At 36.3% G+C, this 26610-nt stretch overlaps 1 protein-coding gene across 29 annotated transcripts in view; it reads left to right on the top strand.

Moving 5' to 3' along the window:
- Positions 1 to 26610, top strand: part of LOC140136902 (voltage-dependent calcium channel type A subunit alpha-1-like) — a 471089-nt gene that overhangs the window by 361000 nt on the left and 83479 nt on the right. For 24 of the 29 annotated variants that reach the window (XM_072158531.1, XM_072158544.1, XM_072158537.1 and 21 more), the window contains 9 exons: positions 3004 to 3082; positions 4731 to 5023; positions 5750 to 5770; positions 7773 to 7843; positions 14348 to 14527; positions 17698 to 17785; positions 20472 to 20601; positions 25214 to 25383; positions 26294 to 26554. In XM_072158531.1, the coding sequence (XP_072014632.1) occupies positions 3004 to 3082; positions 4731 to 5023; positions 5750 to 5770; positions 7773 to 7843; positions 14348 to 14527; positions 17698 to 17785; positions 20472 to 20601; positions 25214 to 25383; positions 26294 to 26554 (1293 nt within the window). Of the gene's footprint in view, positions 1 to 3003; positions 3083 to 4730; positions 5024 to 5749; positions 5771 to 7772; positions 7844 to 14347; positions 14528 to 17697; positions 17786 to 19289; positions 19420 to 20471; positions 20602 to 25213; positions 25384 to 26293; positions 26555 to 26610 lie in introns of all 29 variants that reach the window. The other 5 variants (XM_072158527.1, XM_072158532.1, XM_072158546.1 and 2 more) reach the window with 5 other exon arrangements.

Genomic DNA, 26610 nt, shown 5'->3' with positions numbered 1-26610 from the left:
AGGTTTGGCACAGTGAGGAACAATCTATTTCAAAGGTTGGGCACAATGGGGGAACAATCTATTTCCAAAGGTTTGGCACAATGGGGAACAATCTATTTCAAAGGTTTGGCACAGTGGGGAAACAATTATATTTCAAAGGCTTAGAAATGGGAGGTAACATCTTGAGCTTTTTACCCTACATGTACTTGCCCCAAATAAGAAATCTGGAAAATCTCCATTTTCTAGGCCCAAATTCAACCAAATTTTTTTGCACCCCCTTGAAAGAATCCCGGTGTCATCAGATAGATTGTGTTTTACCATTCACATTGACAAAGTCTTATACTGCCGGTGCTGCTCTCTTTTAAAAAATAGAATTGATATGAGTGACTTGCATGCTCTTACCCTAAGTTACTGTAGCAAAACCAAGCAAACATGACAAGTTAAAATATATTATGCTCTTGCTGGCAGCCCGAGCACTCGCAAATAATTTACTATCAGGAGTCAAGTTTTCCCTTGTGTTAATTTTCACATTGTATATGCATGCATTTCAGAATCAGTGTGAAATTCAAATACGTTTTACTTTTAGTGTACATCTATTTGCAAACCGTAATTTATGCAATTAAAAATAGAAAGACCGAAAAGTGTTGGTGCACAAAATTATCGATCATGTAAAAATTTTGCTTGGTTAACAGTTTGTCAAAGTAGGTATATTATTACACCAGGCGATATGCAGCAGCAACTATGCGGATTGATCCATTATCATAATCACACAGTCACAATGTGGATATGTCGTATATGCACGGTTCAGGTGCGGTCGGGGAAAATCAATTGGTCTGCTCAAGTGCGCTCTTCCATTTGAAAATCTCACCCCCTTTAAGAATTTTGGAAATGTAACTCGGATTCAACAGTTTAGCTATTCCACATGCAAGACATTTTCATCGAAAATGAAAAAGGTTGGAAGATTTTGGAATTGCAAACAAAATTGACACTTTTATTTACTTTGGGCATAAACTTCAGAAATAATGATGCTCGAAAATGTGGCTCAAAATTAGTTTAATACTAGAAATTTTAATAATTGTCAACTGAAATTTTAACATGAAACAAGCAAATTAATATTTTCAGCTGGATTGAGGTGGCATTGAAATCTTCCACAGGGGGTATATAGATTTTAAATGGAATAGCCCTATGGCACACTTGGCTCATTTTGAAGCAAAGTGCACCACTCATGTTTGGATATGTGCGGCATTTTTGCACAAATGTAGATGCACTCTGCACAGTTTTGAGATTAACACAGCAAGATTTTCAAATTAAAAGAACAATTCCACTCTAAATCTTTATTTTCTTCTTTGATTTCTCTCAAAAAAAAATTATAATCGTTTGAAGTGAGTGACTACTAAAATTGATTGAAGATTAATATACAATTTAAGGTTGTTTTCAGGATATAAGTCAGAGATAAGATGTGCAGTTCTGCGAGTTAATTATCTAACATACACCACAAGTATTTTTGTAGTAAAAATAACATTAGCATGTAATTTGTTACACACAGGTAGTTTCCAGTGGTATCCCATTGTCTGTTTAGTGTATGCACCATGCTTTTTAAAAACATTTCTTGACCAACTTTAAAAAAATGTTTTGTATTTTTTTTAGACCCATTGTTTTATTTCAAGTGTAAAAAGTGAAACCTTTTCACCAATTGTAAATATTGTTCGAATAAATTGATATAGACTTGAAAATGGCAGAGTTTGTAACAAATATCATTTAACAAGCAAAATTTTTTATGTAATAGTTTTGAATTGTATGAGTCTGTCGGAGAAATATACATGTATACTCATTGATACAGTTGTACAGGGTGTCCCAAACATGATTAGGACAACCTTTTCAAACACATTGCTGTACCCGTTTAATCAACATTAAAGTTCAATTTTAATTTCATTCCAATCATTTTTGTTACACCCTTATGGCTAATTAAAAAGCATGGTGTCATGTGTTGTTCAATTGTTAGGCATGAGAGATTGTGTATAAATAGTCCAATTTAGTGAGACATTAAGGCAGCTGCATTTGAATTTCATACACCCTCTGAGAAAGATTCAACCGGAATATTCCCCTGAGGGAGAGTGAGTTTCAAAATGAAGCTGCTAATGGGATGATTCCATTTGAAATTCATACTCCCCTGTGGAAGATATTTCCAAAATCTTCCACAGGGGAGTGTGAATTTTAAATGGAAAGCCTGTTTCTCCCTGATTCTACCAAGATAATGTAATTTGCATCTTGATTACCATAGTACAGGCAGTGTTAGCAAATATGAACTTAATTGTTTTGTTTTGTATTCAGTTGTAAGTTGTAGTCTTAAGTGTTTTATTGCCTGGTAGAAGTCTAGTATGTAGTTGTGTGAATGGAAGATCTTGACATTTGTATGAGAGAATTACATAATTGTACCATATCAAAATTGTTTTGGGTCTGGTAGATGCTCAAGAAATATAATTCGCTTAGTTTTATATTATTAATGGTTACAAAGGAGAAAGCCGAGGAAAACATGCCATTCAGTCATACAAATTTTGTCAAGTTGACCATTTTTTTATGTCAACATGAAAAGTTAGGGATGCAATTGTGTTGGATATTTCTATGGAGAGAATAGCAAAAAAATTTTATAAAATACAAATATTTAAAACTATTTCAAAGAAGTACAAAAATAAAAAATGTTGTGTTTTGTCGTCGGAGTGAAACCATGAGAATGAAACATCAAATGGAGGAATCTTTCTCTTCCCTGAAATTGTGGATAAATGAAGCAGGTTTCTGTTTTTATCTTGGCTCAGTTGGGATATACATTCTTTTATGGCCCTTCCTTGAGCATTTATCAGAACAACATGAATTATAAATTAATAGCTGAGTCAGGCATTTTGTAAACTTGCTAGTAATTAAATTTGTCCGTATATAGTCATATATTAAACCATTAAGATATCAATATTATACTATTATTGAGTTACTCATTTGATTCTGTGTTGCCTTCTTCCCGTGCACTTTTAGGTTTAATTTTGAACAGAGTGAACCCAAACCGGCCAGCAACTTTGATACCTTTCCTATAGCCCTGATGACGGTGTTCCAGGTAAGGTCATAGTGATAGGCCTGTGGATAAAGAAGGGGAGGGTCACAGTTTTTCCCATCTGCGGCAAAAGCCTGCAAACCCTGGGGAGGGAGAGGGAGATGGGTACGGGGGTTTATTTGTTGCATAATACTGTACGGAGTTAGCCTATAGTAAGAATTCCAATTGAATGAACGCAGCTTTTAACAGCTGCACTCGATCCAACCGCGATCGTATATTGCGTATTTCAAACTACAACGCTGAACGCCCGACCTTGGATACAATGCTATCCAATCACGAAGTGCGTTGGCATGGTTGATTCACTTGGCGTTTCTCACGCGACAGTCGCCTGCACGCTGGCGTACATCAGCGCAGTGTACGGTAAAAATTAAATCACGCTATTGAAAGCTGCGTTCATTCAATTGGAATTCCCACTATAGCACAGAAATCTGCTTTCAAAGAATTATACAGCTTTATTCTACGAGCTGCTTAATTCCTTGATAGAGTCTTTACACTATAGTCTAACTCAAGAATATCTTACACATGAATACACAGTTAAAGGGGCAATTTCCAATTTGGCCATCAGATAAGACTTTTTCTTAAGTAAAGAATGATATATTGCGGATTCAAAAAAAAATTCATTGTTTGTGTTGACTTAATTTCATGAATGCACTTGCACAAATGTGAAACTACATTACCATGAAAAGGTTTCAGCCACAAGATTATGTAAAAGAAGAGGATCTCAGAAGTTAGCGACTCTTACCCAACCAAAATTCCATGTAATATGGGGATTCTCAGATCAGAGCGGCCGATACCCAACCAAAATACCATTGCTTAAGAATTACCGGGGAAAGAGAAATAACTGAGTAAAATAAAAATCTCATTTTAACCTGAGTACATTCCCACTCTATTCATATACCGTAAAGATTCGCCTAATGGCGCACTTGGTCTCCTTTGCCTTTGGGTAAATTTCATGTGCAAATAGAGAGCTTCCTACTCTGAAATATCAACAAGAATTACGGTTACGTGCCTTTATTTGCTGGTGGGAATTTTACTGGAGGGCACTTTTAGGTTGTGCCTAAAATTCCACTTATGTAAAGTGAGCCCATAGCACCATTAGGTGAATCTTTATGATATAAACAAAAGATTCAACTATATACTAGGATAGACCCACCCCCTAAATTGAAATGCCCCTGGTGTAAAACCCTGAAATCCATTGAACATTTAACACAATAATGGCTGAAACTTTCACATTCCATCATTTCTGCTTCAGGCTTCTACCTGGAAGCTACATTGAACAATGGCGTAGCGTGGGTCATCATATTGGAGGGGCACCATCCATGATTGGGGGAGGGCACTTGGTCTGATGGGGGGGACAAGCCATTTTTCGGCAATTTTCCTATGGGATTTTCTCAATTTTGCAATTGATTGGGGGGACGTGCCCCCCGTGCCCCTATGATGCTACGCCACTGACATTGAATGAAAGAAAATATTAAATTATGAATTTTGGAGTTGCAAATTTGACAACTATATGCAGTTCAATTTATGCTACATGTAAATGAAGTAAATATAAACAGGTACTCACATCCGTAATATATGCGCTGAAGATATCCAGAAGGTAAGCAATCGGTCATTGTGATATGAAACTAATGTACATCAAATCTTTTTACAGATCCTTACTGGTGAAGACTGGAACATGGTGATGTATTACGCCATCGAATCGCAAGGTGGCGTCCCCAGCGGCATGTATGCTAGTGTTTATTTTGTCATTCTGGTGCTATTTGGCAACTACACCCTGTTAAATGTCTTCCTTGCCATTGCTGTGGATAACTTAGCCAACGCTCAAGAACTGACCAAACTGGATGAAGAGGAGGCGGCCGCACATCAAGAAGAAGCTGATCGAGAGCTGGCAGCACTAGCCGAAGCTGAAGGTGGGAGTCACCGAAACTCACCTCAACTTGCCATGTAAGCAGATCAAGTTTTGTGATAACACTTTGAAATGTTTTGCAGGGTTCCTTTTTACAAATGAAGCGTACTGCTAACCTATTAACATATTATTTTGTCCTATGCAAACGCTTGACGTCGTGTATGTATACGCCAGGACTAACGCTTAAAGGGACTTTGCAAAACATTTTAGTAACTTTTATTGTATTGCGCCTTTGATCAAACTTTGGTTAAGTAAAGCCTGTCACTCTAAAAGTTACAACAAGATCATTATATATGTGTTTATTTTTATTTGATTTGTTCGGGTTATGACAACCCTGGACAACCCAAGAAAGCCTCTATTGAAGCTTATTTCCATTGGGGTCCATTTGAACACCGGGACGGGTTGGGAACAGTCAGGGGTTATCATCCTACTCTTTTTGAAACATGCGAGATACATGTACAGGCATGTACACTGGCCTAACGTGTTAACGTCCCCTCCAAAGGACACGGAGTACCTTCATGATTCATTTACCCAATTCTAAATGAACCATGGGGAGAACGGAAGTCTGAATTTAATCTACAGAGGTTGGAAATTTTCTGGAAATTTTTTCCCCCAAGTCAATATGCCAGCAAACCTCCACCATCGGGAATTAAACCCGGGACGTCATGCACTAAAGGTAAGTACCCTAACCATTAGGCCACCAACATGTCTGTGATGCCCTTATTAAAATTACTCTTGAACTTTGCAACTTTGTTAATCCGCAGAGACTCGCCGCAGCTTGCCATGTAAGCAGATCTCTTTTTGTGTTATTTTGTAATAACACAGTAGTGTCTCTCTAAGCAGATCTCTTTCTGTAATAACACAGTAATAAGTTTGATTTAGTGTAGTGCATCCTTAATAAAACTTTGGTTAATATTAAGTAAAGCCTGTCACCCTAAAGGTTACAATAAGATCATTATGTCGTCATAACTATGTGCTACCTACTAACACGTCCGTGATTAAAATACTTTACAACAATTTTGCCCCATTTGTGCAGTTAATCCTAACTTTCTAAGTATTTCACATTTGCATTTGTTGTCAACCACATGGTCATTGAACAACGCCATTAAGAAGTTATTTCTTGAGTAGCTGGGCTTTTGGGTGCGCACCACCAATTGAGCGTCCCATTGAAACACACATATAAACTTGTCTTTTCTTTGCACGATTTTAGGCCTTTTCGGCAACAAATTGAATAAAAATATGCCACCAAGCAATTGGAAATCGATGAAAATTTAATATATGTTTCAATGTACGGGTAGTCTTCCAATTAAATTTCGAGATATGGGCGTTTAAACGGCACCATTACCATTTTCAACCCGTTTCTACTCTGAAAACCTGTTTCTGGTAATGTTTTCAATCTGAGGGCCTACTTTTTGAAAAATTATCATTTGATTTCTGCTTCTTGCAGAACAACGCAAGAGTTTCACTATTTGCCCTCCATGAACGACAAATCAAAATGGAGGTTTTACAGTAGCGTTAAACACTAGGCAATTTTGAGTCGGTATTCTTTGGTAATGGTGCCATTTAAACGCCCATATCTCGGAGATTAACACACTTTTAACAGATTATTTCACACATAAAGAGCTGTGTCTATTTTGGAATATTTGCATACCCAGTTCATAGATCAACAAATCTATACCTATTTATTCAAAGACTGTTTTTTTAGATGTAATGTAACTAATACTTAAGAAATAAAGGGTAATGCTTTATCCTTTACACCCAAATAATGTGTCCGAGGCAGTAAAAACGTAAATAATGGGTGAGGCGCAGCCGAACCCATTATTTAAACGTTTTTACTGCCGAGGACACATTATTTGCATGTAAAGGATAATGCTGCACCCTTTATTTCTATTCTATTACCAGAAAATAGTGCGATTTAAAGAGAAAATATCATTTTTGGCACAAATATTTTAAGTTGTTTACTTCAAGGTGGAGCGTGCAGCGCCAGAAGTGACAGCGCGTGATCGCGGAAATATTGCACGCAGCGTAACCAAAGCGTAATGCTGTGCGAGAATGTGTTCGGGTATTTCGACCCATTATTGCAGAATAATGGGCTCTCACGTGACGCGTTTCAACAAATCACAGTGCGCGATTTTGAATAATGGGTCGTGGAGGTAATAGAATTGTCCATATACTGATCGCCATCTGAAATGGTTAAGCTTACATGTACATGGCTGTCATGCTTGTAGATGAACATGATTACTTACTTAAATAGTATTTATGTCCTGTAGTATGTATTGTATAGTTTTCAGTAGTGTACAACATGTACACCGAGTGTGTTGTACTAGGTTCATCTGGATTGTCAATTGAAACTGTTCCATGGGAATTCTACTATCAAATCCATTTTTAGTGACCTTACAGTTTCATGCTGCACTTCATCAGACTGGCAACCTTGCTTCTTCTTCTTTCATGAAGTTGCTGCCATTAGCGGTGCTAAAGCTGGTCGAACATATTTGCAGATACAAAAGACAGATCAGAAAGGCAATGGGAAAACACCTTTTCAACCAACTTCTAGCGCTGTCAAAGGCAGCAACTTCAGGAAGGAAGAGGCAAGGTTGCCTACAGCGTATGTCAAAAGGCAGCAACTTCAGGAAGGAAGAGGCAAGGTTGCCAGTCTGATGAAGTGCTGCATAACAGAATAAAACTGTTAGGTATATCACCAAAAATGGATTTGATAGTATGAATTTCCATCAAACACATGTACATCAAGTATTAAATGTTTTTATTTTCATTGTTTTTCTGTTACAGCAATGATAGTACCAACATTCAGCTCAATGACATAAGCAAAGCGAATGGGGACCATGCGAACGGGGAAGAAGGTATTTATATGTCCTCTATTCAGTCAGGCCCAGACCAGTGGGCTATATTCCAGTTGAAATACATACACCCCCTATGGAAGACATGACCTTAATCTCCCACAGAGGGAGTGTGAATTTCAAATAGGGTTACCTGAATATGGGTGATTCCATTTGAAATCTATACCCCTGTGTGGAAGGTAAGTTCACATCTTCCATAGGGGTGTATGGATTACAACTGGAATAGCCCAAGGACTCAAGTTTGTTCACTCTTTCTTGGGAAATGGTGAATATGGGAATCATGGATGACCTTTGCAAGCTCACATGAGAAAAATATTTTCCAAGATATTGTGAACATGCTTTACTTTGTGCTACTGTTCATGGAAAACAAACTACTGAAAATGAGCATTGGTTTTCAAATTGGTATGCATTTATCTACTGTAAAAATTCTGTTTTGTGGGATTATTTTTACGCTATAACAGTTTAAAAATTAGACTTTCCACTGTTACAGTAAATTGCATGGTGCTGTTCCATTTAAAATCAACACCCCCTGTGGAAGACATGACCTTAATCTACCACATGGGGGTGTAGATTTTAAATGGATTCACCCATTTAGGTAACCCCTTTTGAAATTTACACTCCAATTAAACCAATTAAACAGCCTCATTTTCAGCAGTTTATTGTCCGTTTTATTATGTATAAATTTCTTGAAAGAATTTCTTTACAAATACAAACCCAATTTGACAGACTTTGTATGGTTTGCATTTGTAAGAAGTGAATGTTGCCAATTTTATTGGGTATAATTTAAATCATCATTTTTTTTCTTGGTTGATGGAATTAGCAGCGAAAAGTTCTCTGCATGAATAAGGGTGTGGCGCAGAAGTACTTTACTTCCATGTCAGGTTCATGTGGAATAATGTCCAAAGTAATAGAGACATTTCCCAAAAGCCGCATCGGCTCTTCCATTGGAAATACACAACCATATACTACGTGTATGTGAAAGGTAACTCCATTTGAAATTCATACTCCCTGTGTGGAAGATTAAGGTCATATCTTCCATAGGGGTTGTATGGATTTCTATTGGAATAACCCATACCTTACATATGATATGCTTTGGTTACAGACATATGTTGCTAATTCTATCAACAATTCCGTGATAAAACAATGGACATAAATTTTTTCAATTTTACATTTGCGATTCGATGTGTGTTTTCTGTTTTGTAACAAATAGACCTAAACATTTCTTAATGAGCGCATGAATCAGTTTATTTGTGTCTTTTGCTTTTAAAATGCCAGATGAAATTTATCTCTCATGGAGCTATTCCAGTTGATATGCATACACCCCTTATGAAAGACATGACCTTTATATTTCTCTTATACAGGGAGTGTGAATTTCAAATGGGGTTACCCACATGAGTAACTCTATTTGAAATGTACAACCCTTGTGTCAGAGATTAAGGTCATTTTTCTATAAGGGGTGTGTGGATTTCAACTGGAATTGCCCAAATTCTGACAACAGTACTCTTGTTATCTTGAATTCGTTTGGTAATTTTCAGACAGAAACAGTGAAAACAAAATGAAAAATTTGAAAGAATATGTCCACATCATCATAATTTTCTTCATTATAATACTGGTTGATTTCTGGGGATTTTTTACAAACTAACATTGCCTTATGTCTGATTGTTATAAGCTAGAACTAACACATTGAATCATTGCTCATCATGGGTCAAAGGTTACAAGATATAACACATTGCATTATGGGTAATAGGGAAGCTAATGCATCTTATGCATGGTATGGAGTTATTTAATAATATCTTTGCCACTAATATAAAGTATCATGCATTGTACTGACTCATTTTAACGATTTTAAATCAGAAATGGACTATTCCAGTTGAAATCAACACACCCCCTGTGGATGACATGACTTTCATCTTCAACACAGGGAGTGTGAATTTCAAATGGGGTTACCTGAATGTGTGACTTCATTTGAAATGTACTCTCCTATGTTTGAGTTGAGGTCATGTCTGCCATATAAGGGGCGTATGGCTTTAAACTGGAATAGCCTAATTCTAATCCTGGTTCCAAATTCATTAAATTATCAGCATAATTTCTATGTTAAATTGATGAAGAAATATAATAGACCAAAAACATATTATTTGGCTGTGAATTTGGAACCAGATTCATATTCTAGCTAAACCAGATAAATTCATCTAAATATTCTTTTCAAACAACCATTATTGAGATAATCAGTTTCAAAGAATTTACCTTTTTCGGTAAATCCCATAAGCCTTTGCGGGTAAAACTGAGATGTTGTCGTTTAACGTCACGCTGATGTGCACATCGTTTATTGAACATGCGCAGTAATGACATCTCAGTACGACATCTTGGGTCTACCATACCGAAAAAGTCAATTGACCATTTCAGGAATGCCCAGAATCCTATTTAATTGATGCGACCATTGTTATTGCGCACGGTGAACTCGGACATGATGTAATAATGATATATGCATCAGTGTAACGATATTCAGGGTTTCACTCAATACTACGACAGTGAACTCAGAAATGATGCAGTAATGTTGTGCGCATCGGTGCGACGTATTCAGGATTTCATTTGATACGACCATCGTTATCGCGCACAGTGAACTCGGAAACGATGTAATAATGATGTACGCATCGGTGCAATGTATTCTGGGTTTTAATCGCAAAGGTTTTCTGGACATTCCGAAATGGTAAATTGTTTCGAGTTCATTGAGAAATTTCTGAGCCACAATGCATCTTGGGTCGATGTAGTAATGTTGTGCGCATGCGTCGGTGCGGCGTATTTTTCAGTGTTGACCATAGATCTCAAGGCCAGAAATGATCTAAAGACCAGCCAGTATTGGTCTTGGGCTCTGTCCCAGACTACATGGTCTCAAGGCTGGCCTCAGTCTCAAGACCAGCCAGTATTGGTCTTGGTCTCTGTCTCAGACTACATGGTCTGGCCTCAGTCTCAAGACCAGCCAGTATTGGTCTTGGTCTCTGTCTCAGACTACATGGTCTCAAGGGCCTCAGTCTCAAGACCAGCCAGTATTGGTCTTGGTCTCTGTCTCAGACTACATGGTCTCAATCTACAACACTGTCTTTTCACCTTGAAAGGTTTTTAAAAAAGAAATTTCAGCGAAGATGTGTAATCCACCGTAGTCAAGTCATTTTTTTTTCACAATTAACAGCATGGTTTCACCATCATAACTTACTGCTATAATACAGATAATTCAGTCATATTCCTTCTGAAGACACAATCAATTGATTGATAAAATTAGTATTAAATCTTCTTCCAATCACGATAGTTTGACATCTTGTCAAGTCACTTTCAGTCACGTCACTCTATAGGCTTAAGGTAGATTACCATTCAACAATTTCAAATATCATTCTACACCAGTGGCGTAGCCAGGATTTTTCAGAGGGGGACAAGGGGGCAAGACAACTTTCAGGGGAGGGGGGATTTGATGAAAATGTTCAAAAATGGGCTAACAAGTACACATTTTTTTTAAAGATACTAAATATCAGGACAGCAAGAGTCCCACAGGGGCAAGGGGGAAAGGCAAGACTTCTCACAGAGGAGCAGCACCCCACCCCCGGCCTTGGTTATGCCACTGGTGTACACCTTCCCTGATAATGGCACTCTGAAATGACACTGCATTTGATATGACCAAACTGGTTTGTCCTGAACTCCCAAATGCCCTTCAATCCAGTACTGCACGGTGATTGTGATTGTTATTGAGATATGTTGTCTTGAAAAAAGTTACTACAACTTGTTGTTTACAAAGTTACTCAAATATTTAAGCATGTTTCAATGTTGTTTTCAAAGTTAAACTTGATCATAGGCATGAATTTTCTGTTTTTATTGGAAGCAACTGCTCCCTATTCCAGAAAAATACAGCACCAATTTTTTCGGATTGAAAAAATATTAATCCTGTTTTGCCAAATGAAACATAGTTATATCCTAATCATTTAGTGAGTTCTAACTGGCATTGAAAGTCAAATTTTAATATTGGTCAATTTTTGGAAATAAGGGCCAAAAACATTAGTTTTTTGGGTGTTTTTCGTATGCTGTGCAAATCAAGCCCAAAGACCTGAGAGCTCATCAGACACACCAAATTGCATTCTGGATAATTACGAGGAATGTCCTTCTGATATTAAATAATTTGGATTTGTTACAAAATGTTATGGCAAATTATTAAAAATTGAAGTACACTTTATAAATCTAATGATATGTACTAAAAATTTTTTAGACCTTTTGGGAATCTTCATGTATATCTTCAATTCTTCAATATGAAAGGTCGAAATGTTCATATGATAGTCGGCTTTTACTCCCAGCTACATACACTTTCAGTACATATCATTAGATTTATAATGTTTACCTTTGAGGACTGTTAAATGTCAAAAATGTCAATTTGGTGTGTCTAATGTGCTCTCAGGTCCCACAAAAAATACTGTCCAAAAATGGGTGACCAAGCCCTTAAACATTAATAATACTGAATTATAATTGACAGAAATTAGCCATTCAAACATTCACACCATATGTGTCGTCTTTTATTGTTCAGTTCATGTCTGCCTGGTTAACCTACTATACCATCTGTCATTACAATCTCATCCTTAAATGCTAAGTTCATTTTTCTGTGTTTACATATGCATGAAACAAGTGTCATTCAGCATGGTGATGATGTCTATAATTTGTGTTATTGTACATGAGTTCTATGCAGCTAGTCAATATTGATAGAACGCCACTTTTAAGGGCTGTGCAATAATTATGAGGCCCCCGTGGGTAAAATTTTCCAAACGGCTCACCAAAAATGGCTTGCCCCCTTGCACATGCCAAATTTTTTGGATCCAAAAAATTTGTCAAACCTTAAATGGTCTAGATACATGTTCCTTCCTGTGTTCCTAAGCCTTTTTAGAGCGTTTTTATTTAAAAGGCGCCCCATTAAATGTGTGCCAAAAATTGCTTGCACCCTCTCGGGTTGCCAAAAATTGCTTCCCCCCTTTTCGGCTCACCAAAAATTTCTTGCCCCCCCCCCCAATTTTACCCTCCCACCAGGGCTCATAATTATTGCACAGCCCCTAAGAACAAAACTGGTTCATCCATGCTTTCATTATTATGACACTATTCTGCAGTGAAAGTTTGAATCTCAGAAACTAGTAGTGTACCTGCTTTCTCAGAGTAACTATTGATTGGTGGATTAAGTTGATTGATGAGTTGATTGATTGATGAGTGAGTTGAGTGAGTTGATTGATTCGGTTGAGTGATTGATTTACTTGATTGAATGAGTGATTGATTGATAGATTATAAAACCACATGGCCTTGCTATAACCTGATTCATCGCTTTGACATGTCCTACAAACATTGGGGTATTCCAGTTGAAATCCATACACCCTAAGGAAGAAATGACTTCAATCTTCCATACGGCGGGGAGGGGGGGTATTTCAAATGAGGTTACCTGAATGGGTAACTCCATTTGAAACCTACTCCCCTTGTATGGGAGATCATGTCTTCCATCAGGTTGTATGGATTTCAATTGGAATAACTCAGTTAGTTTAACCCCCTGAGCACTACCTGTTGATCTAACATTGCCTCTGATTGGTCAATTACATGATATTTTCACTTGAATCACCAATCAGAATGGAGCTTTGCAAATAATTCACCCCAATTTTTTTGCGTGGTGAAATTATTCTAACAATGTTGCTGATTGGGCTAATTGATAATGAAAACTTCTTTTTGGCCAATCAGCAGGTAGTTCTCATGGGGTTAATGACTGCTGCTGCTGCTTGCTTGCTTTGCTGATTGCTCTCACTGCTGCATCCCATTGTCTCCATCTGCATGTTACATTTCATTATTCTTTTCTTATTCTTTCATTGTTGTTTTTTTGAAAAATCATTGAAAGTTTTGAATTTTGGACTCTTTGGATTTTATTTAAAAAAATAGACATTTTGATATCCTAAATTCATTAAACAACTTTTTGTCTTATTTTATTGCTTAAAAATACAATTTAAAGTTATCAGTGTTCAACAATTGATAACCAAACATCAAGACTTTCAGATATAGTTTTTAAATTCTTGTTTGCATTTAAGACGAGATTCTTTGTAATCTTCAATGTGTATGTCAACTTTTCAAATTGTTATTATGTAATATGCTTGATTGTTAATTGTGAGATATTCCAGATATGCCAAAGGTTAGGGGTCAAAGTTTAAAATGGCTGCATTTTAGTTTCAATCTGAAATAGTGGCACGCAAAGACAAAACATCAACTGGTTTGAAGGCTAAAGGTATAAAATGAAACAAACTATAAAAGTGAAAACTACCAAATGTGACAAGTTTAATCTGGAATATCTCTGTCTTTGATGACAGTAGTAATAATTGTTATTGTTTGATATGTGAAATCAAAAATTCTTTTTGTTTGCACTATTCGTTGTATTCTTTCATTTCTTGCTTCCTTCCCTTCTACCTGTGATCCTGTGTACTCCTGACCCACACCACCACCACCACCCATCAGTCGGCCCAGCGTCGACGTCAAAGCAGCCTAAGGAGGTTAGCCGCTGGCGGCAATATTATGACTATGTCAACGTGCATGGCATACCGTGGCCATGCGCGTGTCCGTTTGAGTGTCAGTGTCAATGTGAGTGTCAAATTCAACGCACAAAAGAAGACGACAACCAGAACGACCCAGAAAAAGGTTTATTTTGATTCTCTTTTAAATAGTAGCCTTAAAATGTACTGTAGTCAAATAGTTTTTGATTTCAAAAGTAGAAAGTCAAGATTTTTCAATGTGATCAGAGCGCTGCTTTATGTTTGCGTGAAAGACTATGGCTTTATCGTAGGTGTGTATATAATCATATATAATGCACACAAAAAGTATCCGTACACTTAAAACAAAAGCAATATATTAAAGGAAATCAACCTTAATTTCCAAATCAAGTAGGCAATAATTTTGTTCTGCATATTTTAATACCTCATTCAGGATAGTGAGACTTTAGTTTCCCAACTTAAACCAATTTGAATGAAAAAAGAGAGCATTTTTAAAAGTGACAAAAGTTTACATAGACTTTTCTTTCAAAACATGCTAAATATGACCACAGCTAGCGAGCGTTGATCTGTCACGCTGAGCCCTTACAAAACGCAATAGGAATCATCCTGAAGGAGGAAATATCCTAAATTTGTCACATTTGAAATTCCACTTTTCCATTCAAATTGGGTAACTTTAAGGAATAAAGTTGCATTGTTCCGAATGAGGTATCAAAATACGCAGAATAAAATTACCCATCTAATTGATTATTTTATTAGAATAAACTACCCATCTATTTGATTATTTTATTTGAATAATGCGTTTGGGGCTCGAGCAAACATTTTAAAATTTTGAGAGAAAAAAAAATCAGAACCCTGGTCGCTGGATTACCGGTCGCGGTCCAGAGTCTAACCACTGTACTACTTACAGTGCATTGTCTTACGCTCTGCTAGTGTGAAGCATATAGGCCGCCTCCTTCTTCAGTATTATTTTATTTGGTAATTTAGGTTCATTTTCTATAAGATATTGCTTTAAGTGTACAGATACTTAGTGTGCACAGTATACTTCAAGTACCTATTCTTGACACCAGCAAGTATGATTTATGAAACATTTTGGGCTGAAATAATTTACATGTCAGAAGTAAGCCTTATTATTGGGGTGTAAATTTGAGTAGGCTGTTATTATTGGGGTGTAAATTTGAGTAGGCTGTTGAAAAGCAAGTTGTATTGTTGTAAATGTAATATTTTTGTACTAATAATTGTAGCATTGTTAAAAGTTATTTTGTTCATTGAATGCAGTGATGCTTTCAGTTCATTTTTATCATATTCAAAAACTTAATGCATTTTATGGTAAGAAAAGTAAAGGAACATTCAGTGGCATGCCGGGCACAGTTTTCAAGGGGGCAAGTCTGTCTCACTGACATACTCCAAGAATTACAAGGGGTGAAATATGGGTGAAATTGTGTGATTTTAATGCTGAAATGGCCCAAAATGGGAGGTAATTTTGGTCAGATTTATAGCAAAGGGAGATGTACATTGCAACTTTTGGGTTATTTTCCCCCCATTTTTCGAGCCACATGGGCGGAGGAGATGTGTCACTGAGAACATTACTCTCTCCACACAGTTGTTGACTGCAGATGACAAGTTAATTTTTTTTTAATATAATATATTTCAGAAATGTAAATTTTCATAACCATATTTGGAATAGCATTAAAAATGCATTAAATTGAGTACAAACAAGCCTAGTATTGGTTCAGTGGTTCTTAAGATAGCTTTTGATATTTTGTTAAAATATCTTGGAACTTTTAGTTGAAGCCTATGGCTACCACACAAAGCATTAATTTGTAGGAGGATCCACATTGTTTGATCTTGATTTAACAATTGTTTCATTGTTAGCCATGAAATGATTTTTGTCATCAGCATTACTTACAAAATACCAATTATTTTAAAAGAGTGAAATTTCTACTTCTTAACTCATATAAATGCTCTCCGTGTGCAACCATTTTAATTATTTTGTGTCATTAAGGATGCATCATTTTGTAGAAACTGTAGTGATTTTATTGACGTAAAAGAAAATTTGAAATATTTTCATCTGCATGGTTTTTGTTAGAAATGTTCATTCAGTAACAAATAATAAGTTTCAAACAATAGTTTATTTACTGGGCTATTCCATTTAAAATCCACACTACACCTGTGGAAGATTTTGGAAATATCTGCCACAGAGGGAGTATGTATTTCAAATGGAATGTACACATTAGCAGCTCCATTTGTAACTTACCCTCCTCAGTGGAATATTCCGGTTGAATCTTATTCAGAGGGTGTATGAAGTTCAAATGGAGCTGCCCAAAGTGTTCATTCCATTTGAAATTCATACTCCCCCTATGGAAGATATTTCCAAAATCTTCCACATGGGTAGTGTGGTTTTTAAATGGAATAGCCCATTTTTATTAATGCATCTATGTATTTACATGATGACACTTTTGCTTGACGCAATTTTTACAATTACAAGTCAGACATGCTGTGACTTATTTTAGAAAATAATGTTCTTACAGAATTCAATTAAATGAAAACAAGATATTGGGGGGCACCGATTTGGACTTTTGGAATGTAACAGAATTTTTGAAATTAGGAAAGGGGCTTATATATAGTCTGTGGAGCTAATGTAAAACTGGTTGCCAAACTAAATGATCACATAATCCACAAACTTAAGTAGTTGAGATGGATTTAAATAGGCTAATCTATTTAAAATCAACACTCCCGCTGTGGAAGATGTTAAAGCTGTCTTACACAGGGGGAGTATGAATTTCAAATGAATATAACACATTAGGCAGCTCCATTTGAATGTCATACACTATCTGAGAAAGATTCAAACAGAATCGTCAACAGAGGGAGGACGAGTTTCAAACAGAGTTGGTTTAATGTGCTATAGCACTAGCTAGTTCCATTTGAAATTCATACTCCCCATGTGGAAGATATTTCCAAAATCTTCCACAGGGGGAGTGTTGACTTTAAATGGATTAGCTCATCGTCACTTTTTGGCAGTACTTTATGGAAAGTAGTGAAGTCCTATCAGGACATGAGTGTGTTTTCACATGTAATGGTTAGTCTGGAAAGAAACTTTCTTGGTGTCTGTTAGTGTACTTGGGAAATACATGAACTGTGGACTGTGTTGTGAACATGCTGATAGGGGACGAAAGTTATATCAATTTAATAATATTATTCAAATTCACTTATACCTGGACGTGTTTCAATGTAGTGTTTGAATAATTATTTTGTCATACTGTATAAGAAATCTTCCAGAATGTTGACTAATTTTTGTTTTTATGGGGTTGCTTTCTCCAGGTTCAAATGAAGGTGATCCGGATGATGATTTTGCCCCGAAGCCTATGGTGCCATTTAGTTCTTTGTTCATCTTGAGCACAACAAATCCGTAAGTCGCCAACAAACGTAATGATAAAATACTATATTTGCATATTATGAATTATTATTTGAGGCATATTACCATAAATCCTGACTTTAAAAAAAATGCATTTCACATTTTGTATTTCAGGCCACTTTTTTAACCTACTGCTAGAATGTACCTCATTTCTTAACATATATAATGAACCTCTTGTCTTGAATCACTGAAATTTCAGCGAAGTAGTTGGATTCCTTGCCCCTATAATATACAGAACTTTTGTTACCAGTGTGTAGTTATTTTTTGAGAAAAAATGCAAAATTAGTCACAAAATTTTATCAGTGGGTGTAGTACCACCTTAAAGCCATTATGTACCATTTGTGTCAAATTTTAATGTTGTTATACTTTATTCAAAATGCTGAAATAATATTAGTAATGACTGCCAGGAAAGGTTTTTGGCTGATAGCATTTAGGTGTGAGTTTGGACATGTGTAAACATTACAAATATCTGGAAAAAGTTTTGAAGAACATTAACCAATTTAATATTATAAGATCATACATTAAAATGAACCCTGACCCTTGCACCAAACGTTCGTAAGTTCAATTCTATAGAGGTCAGTGTGAGGCCATTTTCAGCCATCTTGTGGTTGGGTAAATCAATAAAATTACCTTCAAGTATAAAAGAAATCACGTGATAACCTAGGGACGAGTACAGGGATTCGCACCCATGACAATAAAGGGAAATGCAACCGTATCGTTTTAACAGCTTTTCCCCACAAGATGGCGCTAGGCTGACAGCCTCTATGGGAAAAGTGAACAACATCCAAAGAAGAACGATGTCAACCCTATGCTGAACGCACGACAGAATACATCGCACACATTCCATAAGAGTTAAGGAGGTGTTTTTAATTACAACTTACATATTATGTCAAAATATTGATGTTTCGGCTGTCAAAATTAAATGACTATATCAGGCCCGTAGCCAGATGGAGGCGGCGAGGTAGATGGCCCCAACCCCTCCTCCAAAAGTCCACTTTGTTGCATGAATTTGACTTTACAATCTATGAAACCCACATTTGGTAAAAATGTTGCACCAAATACCTTCAATACATACACCCCCTATGGAAGATATGACCTTAATCTTCCACACAGGGTGTGCGAAGTTCAAATGGGGTTACCTGAATTGGTGACTTCATTTGAAATCTACAACCACCTGTATGGGCATGGTCATGTTTTCCATAGGGGGTGTATGGATTTTAACTGGAACAGCCCATTTTGACAACTTCCGCCCCCCAACCCTCTGCATCACAAAAGTGCAATATGCAGTACTTTCAAATATCTGCCCTAATCCTAGTACAATTCTGGCTACGGGCCTGCTGTTTATCGCTTTAATGAATAAATCTGCAGAGAAATATTTTATTTACAGGGCATTTGGAAGATGACCTTTATACAATGTATATGTATATTACTATCCAATAGATAGATTTGTATTTCAACACTTGTTTTGTTGCCACCCGTTGATTCATTTTATGCACAGGTTCCGGACACTTATCCATAAAGTTGTATCCCAACGCCATTTTGACTATGTAATCATGATAGTCATTGGAATGAGTAGTCTTACCCTAGCAGCGGAGGATCCCATCTACAAAGATAGCAAGCGTAATGAAGTAGGCAGACAAACATATTGACAGACGTATATGCTGCTGATATATATATATGTGTGCCGTGACCCATGCTGTATAATAGGCCTTTCTGTCAAATACCTCAACACATGTCAACATAGTGTGAAAAAATGAGTTAGAATTTAACATTTTAGGTAGTTTTGAGAGATATTTGGAAAACTGTTCCCTAACATACTAATACTACTAGGTTTTACCCATTTTAAAATTTTGATCAACTGCACCAAAAATATCTTAAATTCGGGCGAAAATCAGGCTTTTTATGACTTTTTTTTAAATTGAGCATTTTTCGGCCATTTTTGGTGCAAATTTCTCAAAGTTGGTCAAAATTTAAAAAATGGGTCCTAAATATTTTTATCTAAGAATTTTTTTGTTACGCTGTCCGAAAAATTTAGGCCCCAAAACATGTTTTTTGGATTTTCGCCAAATATGAGCAGTTTTGCCCAAATTTAAGCTCACAGATGGATTCATCAAGTCTTTTCCATTCTAAATATGTATACTTTTATATACTTTAGACCAACAATTTAGCAGTTATGAGTTTCCATAATTCCAGGGTTAAGGCCACCTTTGAGCACTTCCAAACAACCATTGTGTTAAGTCTCAATGATGTAGGAAAGCAATTTACTCTTACTCTCTTTAAAATATAGCCAAAGAAGAGTTGTAGGAGAGCAATTGCTCTTACTCTCCTTATAATATAGCCTATGAGGAGTTGTAGGAGCAATTGCCGTTATTCTTCTTAAAATAGAGTATTGTAGGAGAGCATTTTGCTTCTACTCACCTTAAAATATAGCCCAAGATGAGTTGGAGGAGTGCAATTGCTCTTACTCTCCTTAAAAAGCCCTGTTGTTGTTGACATGTGTTGATTTGAAGACAGTAGCCTGTAGATAGCTGTACATATATATATACATATATGATTTATTCCCAAGCTTTTATAACCTCAGTCTCTCTCTCTCTCTCCTAAGTGTAGCAATGCATGCTTGACCCCACCAAACCAACCCCTTTGTATTATCAGCCTTTGTTCGTTATTTTAATTTGCTCAGGGTTCGTCGATTCTGCCACTTCATCGTTAATTTGCGTTATTTTGATGTACTCATCATGGTTGTTATCGGCATGAGTAGCATAGCTCTCGCTGCAGAAGATCCTATAAACGAAGATAGTCCTAGAAACAATGTATGTATCCCATCTTTAAGCCAAACGGGTTACACTCTTATCCCAAAAAAGAGTTCTTTATCTATCACTGATGTATAGTTAAAGATTTGAAAAGTAATGTGAGCCCTTTGCAATTTCAAATGTCTGTGTTTTCAATAAGCTGTGAAATGTATGAGCTGTGTGAGTAGGCTTTATACTCAGGGCTCACATCACTTTTATCAATAACTATACCCTGTTGCTTCTATACTGTTAGTGGTGGTGGGCATTAAACAATTCATTATTATTAAATTGCATTTGTAAAGAGGGCGGGATATTCCAGTAGTATATCAGGTGGGTAGGGGCAGATGGCTTGTACCTGACTGGCCAGCATGATTTACCAGACCAATATTACAATGTGCATCTTCCTTTTTGGCCCATTTATTTCCGAAATTCAACTTAATTATGGGCCAAAATGGTGTTAAATTGAAGGGGGAAAAATCAATTTCGAAGCAGGTCAAGACTTAACAAAAAATCCCTTGAAAATAATATCCTGTATATCCACACCTGGGAAAAAATATATACCCCCTCCCTCTCTGACAAGTGACCCTGATACGCCACTGGGATAATCAGTTTTAAACTATGATATCACAACTGAAATTTGGCAGAGCAATGCTAACTAGACCTTGCTGAAAATTAGTGAAGCAATGCACATAAAAAATCTTATTTCAATATATTGCAATGCAGAAAACAATTATTTACCTAACAATCTGGTAATTTTACAAGCCCGGTACAACCGGGACCGGTTAACAACCTATGAGTAAAATGTGACCAAAATCAGAACCAAGCTTTTTTTTATGTGTCCCCCCCCCTCCAAGTAATAATTTTGTTGATACTGTCCATTCAGCACATAGTATACCCTGTAATTATTGGGCTATTCCCACGATCCCCCTGTGGAAGATTTTGGAAATATCTTCCACGGGGGAGTATTAATTTCTAATGGAATTAACACATTAGCAGCTCCATTTGAAACTCGCCCTCTCTCAGTGGAAGATTCAGGTTGAATCTTTCTCAGAGGGTGTATGAAATTCAATTGGAGCTGCTTAATGTGTTCATTCCATTTGAAATGTATACTCCTCCTGTGGTCGTGTGGATTTTAAATGGAATAGCCCTTTATATTCAACCCAAGTGTGCATGTTTTAAGTATTTTCATTTTTTTGTCAAGTTATTAATGAATATTCATCAACATCTCGAATATCCATGTGATTCTTGGAAATTACAACATATATTTAATTTGTTCCTCCCAGTAAAAATTTAAAGTTAAGCATACAGTTTATTATTTGCAATTTGACATTAGTGATCTAAACCCCGAATAAGTTGTGTTACCTCAATATTTCTAGTAAAGTTCTAAAATTGTTGCAAATATTTATATTGAACCCAAGCTTATCGTCCAGTTACTATTGATGAGCAGTTGATCGGCACTTACAGCAAACATTGTCGTTGGGCAGGAAAAACCTCCTATGTGTCTTTGGCCCCTGAACATGTTTAAAGCAAAACCTCCTATGTAACCTATTGACAGTTTTGCTTTAAACATGTTCATGGGTCAAAGACAAATAGGTTTTTCCTGCCCAACAACGACGACATGTAGGATGACCCATTGTTACAGTAACCGCCAAAATATGATCCATTCATATATAAATCAAATGAGTGGAATGTCAGGGGCAAAACCATGATAATAAGCCATTTGTATTGTCAAGTTGATAAAAAAAATGACCCATCCATATCATAAAACAATGACCCATTGTTATAGTAAATAGCACACATGTACCTATACCCTTTTCTACAGGCAGAGTACCCCTGGGTCATTGTAATCCCAGCCAATATTTAATTAATAAACCAGTCCTTTGAGACCAGTGATTATAATCCTATATAATAGAATGACATTATCAGGCTATTATTAAAGAGGATATTTATGAATATTTGAAAGATGATGTCAGCATCTCATTTGCAAATTTGGGACAGCTCCATGTAGATGTTCCCCCAAAAGTGGCTTGTATATATATTCATGACACAAAGTATTTACAGAGATCATTTGCTTATCATAGTAACTTAGAATTATATTTTCATATCACCTCTTATCATGTTTTGAAATATTACAAAATCTCTCTCTCTCTCTATTATTTTGATATTTGATAAAATATATGTCAAGATTACATTTGTATATTTTACTGCTTAATTGTTTGATATCTAAATATCAATTAATTAGCAGCAATAAGTGTTACTGATGTCAACCTGTCCGATGTTAATATGTATTTGATTTACTCCCATTTTTTGCTGTGATCAGCTTGATTAGAATGAATGATTGAATGGAGCATGCTGTGAATTTAACCCACTCCCCCAAGTAGCTTATGTTATGGGCTGTTCCATTTGTAACTCATCATACCCCTGTTGGAGAGTTATAAAAAAAGTCTTCCACTAGAGGGAGTATGTTTTTCAAGTGGAATTGGCTATGGTTAATTATTTTGATGCTCATTCTCCTTTCTGTATTATGGCTTTTACCCAGTGAGTAGTACCATAAATGGAAGTTACCCAATTGTTAATTCTACTTGAAATCCATACTCCCTCTGTGGTAGACACTACCTCTTCCACAGAGAAGTGTGGAATTCAGATAGAATAGCCCAGTAGTGACAGACTACATTCACCCCCCCCTCCCCCCCCCCCAGTGCAGTCAACCCATACCTACATTTTTGCCAAGTAAATGTGTCATTTATACCTAAATTGCTAAATATGTCAGAGCAACTGATTATTGAGCAGCAATACATTATATCATCATGTGCAAAAATGTTGGGGTACTTTGTGCATTTCATGTACTCTCGGCCCTGAACAATTTCAACAGACAATAACTATCATGAGTTTGTTGAACATGTAATAATTGCATCTAAGAAAGGTTGCATCGGCACATTTTATGCAATTTCATAATTGAGTATTCCAGTTGAAATCCTTACACCTCATTGAAGACATGACCTTAATTTCCCACACAGGGAGTGTAGATTTCAAATGGAGTCACAGATTTCAATTGGAGTCACCTATTCAGCTAACTCTATTTGAAATTCACACTCCCTTTGTGGAAGATAAAAGGGGTAAATGGTAAGAAACAAATATTCAAACCATTTCAATATGAATATACTAAATCAAACCATATATGCAAAGGCGTAACAATGAATAAGAAGTTTAGAATTCCTGTAATTTTCACCAAAAATCAAGAATAGGGATTTTATTTTTGATGAAATTAAATTTAAGGAATGATGTAAGGTTAGTGCAATGACGTCACTGATTCTTAGAAAACCTATTGAGGACTGATCCATAAGACAACCTATTTGTCAGGCCTCAAAATAAGCCAGAATTTCTGAGGGCCATTTGGGCCCTTGATCTTAAATGTTTGAGGGCCCTCAAAAACTCGGGGAGCAGATTCTGGTTGCGATGGTTATTTGTGGAATGTCTAGGGTGTGCGCTCTTTAAGTAGCAAAGTCCTTGAATTGTTGTTAAATGGTTTATGGAATGATGTGGGGCTGTTAGTGGTCAGCAACAACCTGTAACGTGTGCTGAGGCTTGTGGATCAACGTCTAGGTGTTGTGCCTGTGCGTAGCGCACTATAAATCACTGCGATTTTTCTTTTGTTTTGGATATGGTTTGATTAAGTATGTTTTTGAAATGGATTGCATATGTTTTTCTTACTGTACACCTTCCATAGGGGTTATGGATTGCAATTGGAATAGCCAAGTAAAAAAAACCAGAAATCTCACTAAGTTAATGAACCAAACATTTTTGTAATTACTACTACAATAAATATGCACAATTTGTTGAATGTTTGATCTAAAAAGTAACTAGAAACTAAAAATAAAATGTTAACTGTTTGTCATGCAAATTGGAATCCCTACACCCCTATGGAAAACATAACCCCAATTTCCCATGCAGGGAGAGAAGATTTCAAATGGAATCGCCCATTCCGTTACATGTAACCCCATTTGAAATTCACACTCCCTGTGTGGATGATTGAGATCATGTCTTCCATACAGGGAATGTATTGATTTCATCTGAAGTAGCCCATTGCTAAATGCATTTTGCCATACAAATATTGGGGCTTCGTTTTCAACTGACTGTTGTAAAATTGGAAAAGTTTGTGCTGCATTTATTTTCGTAAGCATCTACTACAATATTAACAACATGCAAAATTTAAAAAGTGAAAAATAAATGGCATGAAAATTTTCACTTTAACAGTACATTTGAAAATGTTTTATAGTATCCCACCCCACCCCTTTAACTTTTTGATCTTTAAATTTCCCTGAAATTTTTTTGTCTGTTTTACACTGCAACAAATTTAGCAGCGTGCATGAATCTTAACCCCCTGGAGACTACTGGTCATCTAACAGCATTTCTGATTGGTTGATAACTTGAAATGCTCATTTCACTTGCCAATTATGACTAGGCTTTAAACTGTTTATGGTCAAACTTGCAGTTGCAGATGATCTTATTAACACCCTTCTTGATTGGTTCAAAATTGGACACAATATTTATTTTGGCCAATCGGCAGGAAGTTCTCATGGGGTTAACCACTGCTCTGTAATTTATACCAAATATCCTGCGATTTTCTTTTTAGGTGCTGGAATATTTCGACTATTGCTTCACTGGCATATTCACCATAGAGATGTGTCTCAAAATCATAGACATGGGCCTAATTCTACACAGAGGCTCCTACTGTCGTGACCTCTGGAATATTTTGGATGCGGTTGTCGTTGTTTGTGCCTTACTAGCCTTTGTTGCAAGTGGGTAAGTAAGAATAATTGCACTGTTCAACAAAATCTACTTATTTTACTACCAACATGGAAGTCGGTACAATAATGCATGGTCAGAAGAAGTTTCACATGGCTATTCATTCGGTCATCTTAATTAAATCCTGTGTCTCAAAGCTGCCGCGCGCGTTAGTAAAATTGTGCGCGTAGTCCTCTTAAAATCAAGAAATTCATTTTTTATGTCTTATTTTTAACAAAAAGGTGAAAATAAAACTCAAAATTTGGATTCGATCATAAGTTTCAGATTTTTTTGCAAATTTCGAACACAAAAACAATAAAAGAGAAGAATAATAGTTTGTAGCAGTGACTTTATTTGTCTACTATTCCAACATTTGTAACTTTGGGTAATTTTTGCATACAATTCTTGTCCGAAATCCTGTACTAACACATAAAAAAATAAACATAAAACAAAGTACAATTAAAAAAAACTGCATTCCGCATTAGGTTTTCAATTTCTCACAAGCTATTTAATTTAATTAGGGTGTAGTAAAAATATATATCAAAACAGTAGCCATTTTAAAAACCAAGATGGCCACCCTCATAAACACTTTCCTTACTCTTTTGGACTTATATAAGGTATCGAAATAGGTGGGATGTTTTAATCATTAAAAATGCACAGGGCAATATATCATACCGCAATCCCAGTGACTATAATTTTTAATTAATTAATAAATGAAGTAATTAACTACCATTCAGTCGGACTGCATGGCTAGTGCAGCCCTGATGATGAGAGGTTTTATAAAAAAACAATAGTGCTTTGTTCTTTACATTGCTTCCTTTACAGAAATAACAAGGATCAATTTCTTTTGAACCATGAACCTGTTATATCATTATTATTCTTAACTTTTTTTTCCAACTTGTACATCCCAATTCTTCTTTATTTCTAGGGATGACGGTGGAAGCGAATCTTTGAACACCATAAAATCCTTGAGGGTACTAAGAGTGCTGCGACCCCTGAAGACCATCAAGAGGGTGCCTAAATTGAAAGCGGTGTTTGACTGCGTGGTGAACTCGGTGAAGAATGTGACCAACATTGCCATCGTCTATGGTCTCTTCATGTTCATCTTCGCTGTCATCGGTGTGCAGCTATACAAAGGGCGCTTCAATTACTGTACTGATCCAGCCAAAACCGAAGAGGTGACGTGCAAGTGAGTCTGACATCAGGTTGTTTGTTTTCTCCTTTTGGGTTCTACTCATTCAGTGG

Source organism: Amphiura filiformis, chromosome 17 (genome assembly GCF_039555335.1).
Source record: "Amphiura filiformis chromosome 17, Afil_fr2py, whole genome shotgun sequence".
NCBI lineage: Eukaryota > Metazoa > Echinodermata > Ophiuroidea > Amphilepidida > Amphiuridae > Amphiura > Amphiura filiformis.
The sequence above is the reverse complement of the archived record's forward strand: the minus strand, read 5'-3'. Positions and strand labels throughout refer to the sequence as shown.